The sequence below is a fragment of the Epinephelus fuscoguttatus genome, linkage group LG10, assembly GCF_011397635.1.
Source record: "Epinephelus fuscoguttatus linkage group LG10, E.fuscoguttatus.final_Chr_v1".
NCBI lineage: Eukaryota > Metazoa > Chordata > Actinopteri > Perciformes > Serranidae > Epinephelus > Epinephelus fuscoguttatus.
In genome coordinates this window covers 38,542,914-38,556,833 of record NC_064761.1, presented here as the reverse complement: position 1 = coordinate 38,556,833, position 13,920 = coordinate 38,542,914, and the positions used below count along the sequence as shown (strand labels likewise).

Below are 13,920 nucleotides of genomic sequence, written 5' to 3'. Positions count from 1 at the left end.
AACGACTGCAGCCAGCTCAAACGTGATTGGTCAATATCATGCGGACTACAAACAGCCTACAACCAGAAACCAGGGCTCTTCGGCTCTTCTTCCGGAGGCAAGATCTCCGGGGTTTGCCTTCAGACTCTACATTCACTGAATGTAGAGACTGTATATAGAGACTACCACGTGATTGACTGATTGACTATATACATTAACGAGCAGTTGAACAGGTGTACCTATTTCTCTGTTGCCCCTCCCCCTTGTCCATTTCTTCACACTTTGGCTGACATTTACCTTCAAAATATACCTGTATAATCATCTAAAGATTTCAGTCAATGCCAGGGAACCAAATATCCTGTTAAAAACACAAATTACCATCCCAGCTCTTGCTGAACTCCGGACTATCAGAAAAACCTCAGCTCGTGTGTGATCCTGTAAACATGCTGTAAAGCTGTTGAGTCTCTCTTTTAGTCCTGATCTTCTTATTAGTCTCTCTGTCTCTTCCCTCTGTCACTCTCTTCTTTGTGTCCTTCCATTGTTCTTCTTTCTTCTCTGATTCCCCTCAGTTGTGAAATTATTTCCCCAAAGGCCTCGGCCAAGGCAATTACTGGTGCTCACCTGTTTAATCAAATTTTCTCCAAGTGGATGCACACTCTCCCATTGTAAATATCAGCATGCTGGTGCCAACTTTTGTCCTCTGGACTAGAATGTGTCGAAATTACATTTTTGTGATAACGAGTGCTTCATCAGACGCACCAAGACGGACCAAATACTTCATTCATTGTTTCCAAAAAGTACCACTTCATCTGTTTATTAGATTATAGTGAGGGCACGTGTTGAACACTCAGATTGAATTCTCGCATGTTGATTTTCTGGCATTTTCATTTTCACTCATAAATTTGTTTTAAGTATATATTGATAACTGACTTATATGTGACAACAAAAAGTGGAAATGAAGATCTACACGTAGGGCCCTATCAGTCACAAAGCAGTGCACAACACAGCACAACTGTCACTGCTTGTTCAAAATCGACGGAGATCTCATAATTATGGCAAGCACAAAGATTGTATAAGTAGCAAATGTACCTGTGCCCATCTGTGCACCCATCACTTCATCACTCCCCACAGATATGTTTGCATGAGATATCAGGGTGTGATGATTAAATATACACCCCCATAGCTGGAGCCTGCAGGTGGATGCTGGGGTGAAGATGGGGCTGAGAGAACAGGCGGCAGTACCGACACAGGGCAGCAGCGGCATAGATGAGGCAGAGGGAGAGCTGGGAGAATTTTGCTACTTGAATAGAACGCCAAATTGGGAGGATGTATTTTGTAGATGACATATGGAGGGTGACGTATGTCGTATGTATATTTTCTACAGTGACTGCTCTTACTGCATTAAGATATGGTCACACACAAGCGTCTGCAGGCGAGTGACCATCTCCTGCAGAGGCGATATTCTTGCTTAATATGGGCAGTGCCTTTTGGGATGGGCATAGAAAGCTTGCTTGCTAGCTAATGTTAGCTAGCTTGCTAATAAATACCGTGAAATATGTTGTTATTGGTACATTCTTCATTTTATTTTTTTTTTTATGTACCATGCCTGTATCCCGACTCACTACACATTCTCACTCCAACGTCATCACCTGGTCCACATATGACGTGCAGGTACCCTGGGTGTGTTGGTTGTTGATGTTCTGAGACGCTGTGTCAACTTCAGCCTGTTACATGCATTGTCTATTTTCAAAATACACTTATGTTTTTACTGAAAATGTGCAGTTTGCATACAGTGTCTTTCAAAATACGTCGGTACGACACCGCAAGTTGACGTTTTTTTTTCCTTTAACAATAAACTCACATGGTTGGGTTAAGGAAAACAGAACAGGGTTTGACTTTACAATCTTACGGAGCAAACACTGGCCTCCTGGGTGAAAGTCAGTGGTTGTTGGACCCATCCACCCCACTTGGACTTTTTGCCCCCTTATCTAACATTATTGTCCCGCCATGTTTGCCCCTGACGCCGCTGGGCACTGTTACACAATAATGGCAACTTGCAGCGTATCATGCCGATGTTAAAGGACTGCTTTTTTCGTCAGTGTCTGACGCTGGAGGTCACTACCCAAGCGTTGGAGTGAGATTGGGTTGGACTCACTGTCAGCCTGGCAGTAAAACTGAAAACTAAGCTTGCTCGTCTGGTGCACACGGCCGTGAAGGTTATGACAAGGAGGGACTGTCAGACCTTACAGTCTGTTTATGAGCAAACTGTTTTTAGGCAAGCCCAGAGGATAGTGACGGATCCATCCAATATTCTTCATTTAGAATATGACCTCCTAACCTCGGGCAGACGATATGGAGTCCCTAACTGCAAACTCAACCATTTTAAGAATTCATTTGATCCAACCTTCATTAAACTCTTAAACAATTCTGCTTGAGGCCGACGATTGTGCAATAATTTTTATAGTGCTTTTATTATGGTGATCTTTTAGCATATGGTATGTGTATGTGTTATGTGTAATGTTATGGGCAGAGTTGGGTATTGAGTACTTTGATTACTTTTTGCAGTAACGAGTAACCTAACGCGTTAGTTTGCTGTTTGAGTAATCAAATACTTAAGTACATTTTCAAACAAGACATCAGTTACTTCCGTTACTTTTAGAACGCTGGTCCTTCAGCTCTGAAACAGCAACGGCTGTCGTTTGGTTCTAATAACGGAGATAACGTTAAAGCTATCAGTCTGAAAGAAGCCACAGAGCTTGTGGCTCGCTACGTGGTCGGAGAAACGCTGCCGTTGTCTATGGTGGAGTCTAAACAGGTGGAGTAGGACTCGCCGCTATTTGTTAATGTTATTACTTTATGTTCAACCGTGAGGATGTACCATTGTTGCTAGCTTGATGCTAATGACAGTAAGGTTAACTCAGCAGGTTGACAAAGTGCCTCTGCTGTTTCACACCATCATTTCCCCCTTTTACTCTGTGTGGTAACATCCCTAAAGGAAATATTAAAAACGCTGGGGTGTTGTTGTCATACAGTTGTCTATGGCAGCAGATCGTTGTGTGTTTCTACTGGTCAAAGTGACGGCTGTGATGGGAGAATTGGACCTCAGTGAAGGGCAAGTGGTCCATAACTTTAATTTTGGAGACAAAAAAATGTAGGCTTAGCGCCCTGTGGTCCATTGCCCAATAGGAAATGTAGAATACTCAAAAGTACTTTAAAAGTGCTTGAGTTACTTTTCTCAGGGAGTAACATTGGAAGTACTTTTAAAGTAACTGAGTTACATTACTCAGGGAGTAACGCAGTAAAGTAGCTGGTTACTTTTTTAGAAAGTAATGCAGTAAGGTACATTGATTACTTTTAAAGTAACCCTTACCCAACACTGGTTATGGGATATGTGCAATACTGTTACGTAACTGTTGTTGGGATGGTATGGCTGTTGATGTGTTGTTTGTTGTCATTGTGGCTGTCAAGGCATTTGTGGCGCAGATGCTGAGTCCAAGACAAATTTCCCTTGGTGGGACAATAAAGTATATCGTATAGTATAGTATAGTATAGTATAGTATAGTATATGTCATGTGGGACAGTATCTAACATTAGTGACTGCTTAGACACGTCAACAATCAATGTCTCCTTCACATACTTGAGGTATATTCACCAAGGAATTCCACAAAATGCGAAGATAGAAATTTGCTTTTTCAGTTGAAGCGAATGTTTAATTGCCCTTCTGCTCGCGTTGAATGGAAGTGAATGGGGGTGGAAAATTTGCCAGAGTAAACTTCGCTCATGTGTGACCATGGCCTTACTTTAAGCAGAAAACTGCCTGCTTCTCCAGTTTCCTAAATCCACCTTGGAAATAGCAGTGTGACAGGTGAAGGCACACCTGGATTTTAGATGACAGTCCAGTTGGTTGAGTTTATGTTACACCCAAAACACACCTATGATGGATTTAGAGACTAAATACAACCCCTTGTGCCTTCCTTTGTACCCAGATTATGTGTTGTTTTAACCAGTAAAAGTGGAGTTGGACCATGCGCAATAAATCAATGAATCAGGGCCCTGAGATGTAAAGGTGCAGATGTAGCATCTGTAACATTCACTAAAGGTTGCTGTTCTTTTTGAGAGCTGTGATTAAAGACAACCTTCAGTGAATTGAGAGCAGATGGATCTGCATTTCATTGAATTAATTAACACTTTTCAATCATTTAAAAAGTCTCCTAAGTATCGCTATGTGTCGTGTTTGCTATGTTCTGTTATACATCTGTGAAAATAAGTGTGCCTGTTGGATCAGACCATGAAAGAATGTTTTATGTAAGTGAGAGTGTTTTGCAGCTATAAAGGGAGATGTCAGGTGGTGTTTCTTGTCCCCTCTCTCAGGTTGGATTGCTATCCTGGGTGCACTGTGGCTTCTGGTTCTGGCCGACATCCAGGATTTCGAGATCATCTTGCACCGGGTGGAGTGGGCCACATTGCTGTTCTTTGCTGGCCTCTTCGTTTTGATGGAGGTATTTAGCATGTTTCTAGCATTGACTGAAAGCCCATTTATATTTGCTGAAGAGCTTTTGGACCTTGCACAAAAAAGCAGAAAGCTAAAAGTGATGCCAAACAACAACTTTTTGCTTACAGGCTCCTCTTGTCGCACCAGGTAATTATATCAAATAAAGAGTGAGCCAAAACTGGGCTGAATGTAACTGGGCTCCCCTCTGACGAGCATCTAAAGGAGAGCAGGATCAGTGCTCAGATCTACTGACAGTAAACTGGGCAGTGAGATAAATTCAGTCAGTCAGTGAGCTTACAATCTGAAAAGTAATTATCTCTTTCTTTACCCATGAGCCTCCAGTAAAAGGATGAAAAGACAGCCTAATGTTAACTGCTTTGCTGTTTCCCTCCTCTGAGTCTTTGATATAGACGCTGGCGAAACTATGTGTTGAATGCATTTAACATTATATCGTGTCACAGAGCCATCCCCATAAGGAACAGCCACCAGTGTGTGAATATTTTTCTCCTTCTCTGTGTCAATAACGATAACAAGAATAGATTTGTCTCTGTCGACTTAATAGCCGCTAAATAAAAACCAAATTGCTTTTCTTCTCTTGGTTTAATCCCACCTGTAACTAATTCTCCTCAGATTTTTCCCCCCATATTAATCTTCTCTTCATTTTTCAGGCTTTAGCCCAGCTGCAGCTTATCGACTATATCGGAGAACAGACAGCACTGCTTATAAAAGTGAGTTTTTCCCTTTTGATTCTCAAACACAACAATCATCACTCAGGGCACCATACAACTGGGACAACTGATAATTGGGCACAGGTGACATGATATTGCATTCCATGCATATTGATCCCTCTGTCCTGCACAGCTCTCTGAATTCAATTATTTTGTCTGCATCTGATTCCTGTCAGCAGCTGAAGGGGGTCTGGGGTAATTCTCACCGATAGCCTAGACTGTGTGCATCATGCAAGCGAGGTGTCTCTTAGCAAAGAATTGCACAAGTAATAGGTACGTCGGCTTGTGTTTCCACAGCCGGCCTCTATGTGTCTAATAATCACACATGACAGGTGGTGTGCTATTCATGGTTTCTGACCTGCTCAGGCTCCCCAAACAATGGACGACATGCTGGGCAGAATTGCATGGCCTTTCGCTCTCGATACAAGTGGAGGACAGGTGAAAGGAGGAGATATTGCCTCCTTTAACCTTAAGAGAAGACCATGGATTCAAACAACATCATACTTGTCACATGTGGAGAACTGGCCTGTGTGTGTATGGCAGAGCTTGGAGATAAAACTCAAAGACACCACCACCAGCTGTGGTCGTGTCACGCATTCAGACAGCTTCATCCTCTCAGCCTCTCCTCCCTGAAGAGAGCTTCAGTGTCAAAGAATGAACATAATTGGTGTGTTTGATTTAAATCAGTGATGGGTTGAGGGGGGGAGGGCGTGTGTGTATCTGAGTGGCAATGAAAGTAGCAGTTATCTGTCTGTTGCTCTTATTATCTCTCCTCTCAGGCGGTGCCAGAAGACCAGCGTTTGGCTATAGCCATTATCTTGGTGATGTGGGTCTCGGCTCTGGCTTCTTCTCTCATTGACAACATTCCCTTCACTGCCACCATGGTGAGAGGCTGCAGCACGATGGTTTAATTTCACACTCCAGTATATCGCTGTGGAATCACACACATAGTTAAAACAAGTCATCTTCATACATGAAGCAGTAACAAACTCATCCAGAATCATTGGTTTCACCATCATTTATCACTTCTTACTAATCTTGCTTTGAACTAAAGTATTAAACTGCTTGTTCACATTAAAGGGGACCTGCTTTTCCATATTTTCCAACACATTCTCAATCTTACCTCGACACATATCAAAGCTTGGTCATGGACTTTCCATGTCAGCATATGTCCAAGGTACCCTGGGTGCGTTTGTTGTTGACAGCCTAGGACGCTGTGTCAACTTCAGCCTGTTACTTACATATGTTTCTCAAAAAATACACCTCACTCTTTCAGAGACTTTGTTTATTTTTTATTAATTATTAATAGTTCTGACCCTTTGTTTCTCAATCATGCATATCAAATTGTTTTATTTTTCTCATTTTATTAATCTTACTATATAATGATGAAAACTCTGTCTGTGTGTCTGTTCCATGTTTTTCTCCTCACTGACTTGGTCAATCCATGTGAAATTTGGCACAGTGGTAGAGGGTCATGGGAGGATGCCAATGAAGCAATATTACATCAATTGGCCAAAGGGGGGCGCTATAGCAACCAACTGAAATTGCAAACTTTGAATGGGCATATCTCATGCCCCGTATGTCGTAGAGACATGAAACTTTGCACAGAGATGCCTCTCCTCATGAGGAACACATTTGCCTCAAGAACCCATAACTTCCTCTTATATAGATTTTCCGCCATTTTGAATTTTTTGAAAAACACTTCAAATGGATCTCTTCCTAGGAAGTTTGAGCGATCTGCATGAAACTGGGTGAACATAATCTAGGGACCAATATCTAAAGTTCCCTCTTGGCAAAAGTTGGAAAACTTACTAAAACTGAGCTTCTATAAGGCAATGAATATTGCGGAGGGCGTGGCTCATCACATAAAGGTGTATAACATCTCAAGGGTTTCACCCATCACCACGCAACTTTGTAGGCATATGACCACACATAATCTGAGGGGACCCCTCCATTATTGACCCCATCAAACAAAATGGGGGCGCTAGAGAGCTCATTTCTTATCTAGGCCTAACCGCCATATGGATTTTTACTAAACTTGGTAGATATGTAGAACAGGACGCCTCAAGGTGACTGGAGAAATTTAACTCTAATTGGCAACTGGGTGGCGCTATAACAACAGAAAAATGCTTCAAAATGGCTAAAATGCGACAGATCACTGTGGCTCCCCCTGTGGACCAATGTTTTTACCTCAACTAGTACCTTGACATATATGTAAAACACTGTGTCTTCCAATAGTCAGCTAGGACCTGCAACAATATTTTCAAACCTAAAGTGTAGGATCACATGCCTGATAGTTTCCTAAAAGAAGACCAGAGAAAACAACATTGATCTAATTGCAAATAGCATTGCCCATTTTTACTTTAAGTGACACTGTGAGTGAAGAACAACACAGTACTGTATCTGACTTTCCATAAGATAACTGGTAGCTGTATATGGAAAGATTCTCTCAGACACAGCTACCTAACCAGTAACATAACATATTTTACAGTTAATTCTGTTGCAAAGTATCAGACCATTTTTTACCACTTTTGTTGTCAGCTGTCTGTTTCTCTGAAAATCAATAGATTGCACAGAGATCAATGTTTTAGAGGAGCCAAGTGTGCTCAATTAAAATGACAGTGAGAAAAGCAAAAGATGTTATCCCACTGACAGGATGAGATGTTGCTCGCAAGAATTAAACAGCCAGATTTTTTTGACTAGTCAACCACTGCATCCAGGGATTTTCCTCTTTCATATTTTCAGGCCCATGCAAGCGTTGTTCTGCCAATAAAAGAGGACTTCAAACTGCATCCATTCTCAATTCAGTGCACAGCTGATAAGAAAGCGTGTCCTGATTGTCACAACAGACTGGAGCTGAAAAAAAGACTTGTTTTACCACAGTCAGACCAGAAAATGAATTTATGAATGGATCAGTTTGGAGGCTCTTTTACGTGTAGTTTGTAGAGGATAGTTTGGGAAATAGGCTTCTTTGCTTTCTTATGTATCACATCAACATTTCTAAAATGAGGTAGTGCTGATTATATGTATATGAGCTGACAGGAGGAGGGAATGGTGGATGGTGTTACACCTTCACAAAACAGCTGCCAAGTGGCAGCCCACTGTTCAAGACCAAAAAGCCCCAAACCGGTTGTTTTTTAATAAAACATTGCAGCATTTCTGGTGCCGATCGTGCCACCAAAACTGGGTTTTCTAGCAAGACATTTCTGCATTTCCAACAGAAATTGTGCCACTACTAAATGATATTTTAAGCCAAAACATAATCTTATCCTCAGATCCAAAGATTCCAACATGTATGAGAGCTGTCAGACAGTGGTGAGGTGTGCTGTAGGTGTTTAAGGTGGAAGTGGGACTGCATCAAGGATCAGCTCTGAGCCCCTTCTTGTCTGCTATGCTGATGGACAGGTTGGCAGATGAGGTTAGACAGGAACCTCCATGGACTATGATGTTTGCAGATGACATTGTGATCTGTAGTGAGAGCAGGGAGCAGGTGGAGGAAAATCTAGAGAGGTGGAGGTATGCCCTGGAAAGTGGGAATGAAAAGGGCCCAAGTGGAGCGCTAAGGTTACAGGAGTAGAAATAAAGAAGGTGGAGGATTTTAAGTACTTAGGGTCAACAGCCCAGAGCAATGGAGAGTGTGGAAAAGAGGTGAAGCAACGTGTGCATGCAGGTTGGAACAGGTGGAGAAGAGTACCAGCAAGATTAAAGGGAAAGGTGTACAAGACGGTGGTGATTCCAGCGATGTTGTTGGCAGAGCTGGAGGTAGCAGAGATGAAGATGTTGAGGTTCTCTTTGGGAGAGACAAGGGTGGATCAGGAATGAGCACATCAGAGGGACAGCTCACGTTAGATGTTTTGCAGATAAAGTCAGAGAGGCCCAACTGAGATGGTTCGGACATGTTGAGAGGAGGGCTAGTGACTATATTGGTAGAAGGATGCTGAGGTTGGAACTGCCAGGCAAGAGGCCTAGAGGAAGACCAAAGAGGAGATTTATGGATGTAGTGAAAGAGGACATGAAGTCAGTTGGTGTGAGGGAAGAGGACGCAGAGGATAGGAGGAGTATAGATGGAGGCAGATGATTCTCTGTGGCGACCCCTAAAGAGAACAGCTGGAAGAAGAAGAAGGATTCTAAGATCCCAAGATCATACTTTGATCAAATGGTTTTTGTGCCTAAACATAACTACACATTAACCACAGCGATGTACAGTACGGTACCGCTCCATGGTACCATACAGATATTACGTATGAGTGGTTTTCAGAAATGTACAATGCCAACATTTATTTTACAGCTTGGATTGCTTTTTTTGCTCAGAGTGACACCACTGTCATGTTTGTACAGTAAATATGAAGCTACAGTGGTTGCTTAGATTGACATGACCGGCAACAGGGAAACAGCTCGCCTGACTTTGTCCAACGGTAAAAATAAAGTTCACTAGTTAACACGTTATATCTTGTTGAATCTGTGCAAAAAGTGGATTTAATAATATTTGGACCGAGCCAGCTAAGTGGCTTTTTCAGGTGTCTTTGGACGGGATAAGACGAATAAGTGCATTTCCCTTTAATGTTAAGCACGAATGATTCTGTGGCAGCCGACCACATGCAAATCATGTCGCCATTGGGATACAGTGTTAGTTTCTTTTTATGTCTCCTGAAAATACGCAGCAGGGTTTTGCTTTTCCCAACTAGGGGCAGTCATTTTGATATAAGTGAAAGTGATACACGCGCCAGTATTCCGTCATGCAACATTTGTTTACACCAGCAGGAACCAATGGAAATACTCACTGCTACGCTGCACATGAACGCTCTTATGTTTCATTTCTAGACTCATATTCTGAGGCGATGCAGGAGTTTGAGTAAATTTCTCAGAAAAATAATCCAACAATATTAAGGAAATGAAATGGTTGGGACACGGCTGAGAAGACGCTGTTCTGCCGTCATGGTGGGATCTGATCTGGCTCATCACCTACTGTATGTAGCATGTAAAACCCATCACATAAATGGAGCCCCTGTTTGTGTGTATATACTGGGGGGTTGCTAGTATTTGGAAGTTTGAGACTAATATCAAATTCAGCTAGAATAATGGCAAAAAATGTGTTCATGTCAACATTCTTATTGAAATTATTTTTGAAAAGCACTGCATAAGAAATAGTTATAAAATAGTTTTGTGTATTTGCAGCATGTTTTTGGTGTCACATTTGGATTTTCTCTAATGTTTTTTGAAATTGGCATTGTTTCTAAAGCTGCAGCACGTTTGCCATGATTAAAATATTTGGGGCCTTTACAGTGCATTTGCCCTTGTCAGCCACTGTATCTAAGACATTAAAAGCAGTGTATATTTTCAGTAACTTACATTTATATCATCTCTGTACTCACAGATTCCAGTTCTCATCAACCTCAGTCAGGATGCAGATGTGAACCTGCCAGTAAAACCTCTCATCTTCGCCTTGGCCATGGGAGCCTGTCTCGGGGGTAAGACTTTATTCTATATAAAAACAGAGAGTATTTGTTTTTGGGCTAAAAGCAAACAACAAAATATCCCTCACAGTCACCAGGGACTTCATAGTTTATCCCAGTCTGAAAGGTGTGGATCTTTATCGATGGCCTCTGCCAGAAGGAGACATCATATGCTCTGGGTGACAGCCGCACTTTGTACAGCTGTGTCGCTCCTCTGGGAGGTCAGGCTGTGCTTTTTGTGAAAGCTGCCCAAGGCCTTTGTAGCTCGCCTCATTCAGGCTCTACCACACCCCGGCGGCCGGCCCTTCAGCACAGTGTGGCTGTGTGGGTGGGAAGGACACACAGAGTGAGAGAGTTAGAGAACTGTCATAGCGTTTCAGTTTAATCAACTGCACTGTGACAGGTCCCTATCGATTGGCAGTAGGCTATAATGTTGCCACCGCCCAGCTCCATCCACACACTGACACCTTTTGAGATGTGAGCTGAATTGAGCGGCGGGATGGATACGCACTCTGACTGTCAAAACATTGCCTTCAGCAGATTAGAAATAGGAAAACTTTATACTAGATCAAGGCTGAGAATACTGAGAGTATGCTGACAGATAATTAGTAATATAATTATTGCTACAGCAGTGCATACATGTTTAATACTTGTCCTTTTCATTGAGCTCATGCTGTTTGTAGCTGTGTTTTATGTGAACTCAGACCTGAATAACATTGAGTTACATTCCTGTTAGGAGTCCTTCATGTTGTTTTTCTGTCTGTTTAGGAAACGGCACGTTGATAGGAGCATCAGCCAATGTTGTGTGTGCAGGGATTGCTGAGCAACACGGTTACGGCTTTTCCTTCATCGAGTTCTTCAGGTATGTCACTAAACATGACAGATCAAGCAGTGCAACATGACAAAAGAAAAGTCACAAAGCTCATATTTTAAAATCTCCCAAGGTTGCTTTATTTTCACTTTGTTAGACTTGTGCATGACTGTGAATCCTGTAGCACCATGGGAGATGGCAGCAGTGTGTATTGAGCTGCCTGGGAACAGTCCTGAAAATGTTGTCAGTGTACGTCTCTGCAAACCACAAATATGTTACATTTGTACATTTCATGCCTATCATATCAACATTTTTAAAGTGACGTCATGTATGACCTCACTTTGTCATCGGGAGGAGGAAGGGAAGGTGGATGGAGTGATATCTAGGTGAGAGTGCTCCCCAGCTGTAGACCAATGTTTTCTCAAGTGGGACCAGTAAAACCATTGTATGATAACTTATAAATCACACCACCAAAGAGGTACAAGTACATTCTGAAAATATCAATTTACAACCAGATGATGAACAGCTTGAGATGTCTTAAAAAAAATAAGTGCAATTTGAACAACATGTCTGAGTGTCTCAGAAATGCTGGCATCAACAAAGTGGAAGCTACTGAAGCTGCTGATTGGCAATATTTTGCACAATATTCACTATCTTTAAATATGACCATAATAAGTTTTTTTCAGAGAACAGTATTCTGGTCGGGGTGTAAAGGCCCTGACGCACCAAGCCGACGGTTGGCTGCCGACCAAAGTCGGGCCGTCGGTGAGCATCTGTCGCCCTAGTTTTTGCGGTGTGTCCCGCACCGTCGGCACTTTGGTGTTGATGGCTTTTCGGCCGATTGAGCATGTTGAATCAGCTTGTCGGTGAGAGAGATCACTCTGATTGGCTGTTCAGGTTTTATTTCCTCGCCCCTGTAGCAAGTGAATCTGCCGGTAGTGAAACCGGGGCTAACCGGTGCTTCCTCCTCGGGCTCCACTTCACTCATCTGCCCGACAGACCCGCTGCTTCTTCACACTTTAGCCTGAATAACAAACGGGGGCTAGCTGGGAGGCTAGCGGAGCGTTAGCCGCAGAATGACCAAAGGGAAGCACAACCAGTTAGCCTCTGAGCAAGCCCCGGCTCTCCCTTTGAATCCAACTGGAGCACCGAGCACTGGTTTGTTATTCAGGTTAAAGTGGGAAGAAGCAGCGGGTTTATCGGGCAGCTGAGTGAAGTGGAGCCTGCGGAGGAAACACCGGGACCGTCTTGAATGTAATAGTCCGTGGAGGTGCTGCAGTGTGCGGCTGCACAGATAGGAAACCCCTTGGCTGACAGGATGTACCACTCTCTCACTCCGCTCTCTCTCACGCAGGCACAGAATGTACGTGCTACTTGGCCGTCGGATGTAGTCTGTGTAGTGTGTTCAAATGCAACTGACACAGAGTGACGTGAGGCGACGTAGACGACACAACAGTTAGCTTTCATCGCCGCTTGTTCTTTGATGTCGGTTTGGTGTGTCCGTACCTTAAAAGCCTCTGAAGCAGCATTTTACATGAAGGCTGCTAACTGTTTAACTTGTTCCTGAAACCTTGCACCTCTTAGCCTTCACAAGTGTATCAATATTAGGTGTGCAAAGTCATCCAGTGGGCTGGATTGGACCCTTTGGCGGGCCAGTTCTGGCCCATGGGCCGTATGTTTGACACCCCTATATTGTAGCCACCCATCCTGGCTTTTCCATTGGCGTATGAGCCACAGAACCTGGGTGTTTTTAAACACCAGTTGCCACTTTTCCACTGAAACATGGGTGTTTTTTAAATGGAGTCTCACCACCAGCATTTGGGCCTGATTGTTTTATAGCAACCAATCGCTGCTTTTTCACCAGCGTTTTGGCCACTGAACCTGGGAGGCTTTTTAGCAAGCTGTCACCGCTTTTCCACTGAAAGTAAATGTTTTTTAGTGGTGCATTGTGGAATTTCCACTGGCATATGGGCCAATGAACTTGGGTGTTTCTAAGCCACTCATTGTGGCTTTTGTTTTTTTACAGCGTAGGTAGCACTGAACCTGGGTGTTTTTTAGCAATGTGTTGCCACTTTTCGACCGAACGTGGGTGTTTTTCAAAGGAACATTACAGTGTTTCCACCATTTGGCCCTACAAACCTGGTTGTTTTATGATGACCCATCACAGCTTTCTCACGGGTGTTTTGGCTGCTCAACCTGAGGATTTTTTTTTACCAGAGCATTGCAGCATTTCCACCAGCATCTTGGCCACTGAACCTGGGTGTTTTTAAGCCACCCACTGGGGCTTTTCCACTTTTTCACTCGCACAAGACATGGGTGTTTTTTAGAAGAGCATTGGGCCATTTCCACCGACACTGAATCTGGGTACTTTTGACCTGCGCTGCTTTTACACTGGCGCTTGTGCCACCAAATGTGGGTGTTTCAAGCCGAAACATAATCTTTGGTTTGGTGGTTATA

At 43.0% G+C, this 13,920-nt stretch overlaps 1 protein-coding gene across 1 annotated transcript in view; it reads left to right on the top strand.

Annotated features, from left to right (window-relative positions):
• oca2 (oculocutaneous albinism II) overlaps positions 1-13,920 on the top strand; it is an 84,438-nt gene that overhangs the window by 52,615 nt on the left and 17,903 nt on the right. The window contains exons 18-22 of the mRNA XM_049587745.1: positions 4,351-4,478; positions 5,140-5,199; positions 5,979-6,083; positions 10,574-10,667; positions 11,421-11,514. Of these exons, the coding sequence (XP_049443702.1) occupies positions 4,351-4,478; positions 5,140-5,199; positions 5,979-6,083; positions 10,574-10,667; positions 11,421-11,514 (481 nt within the window). The remainder of the gene's footprint in view (positions 1-4,350; positions 4,479-5,139; positions 5,200-5,978; positions 6,084-10,573; positions 10,668-11,420; positions 11,515-13,920) is intronic.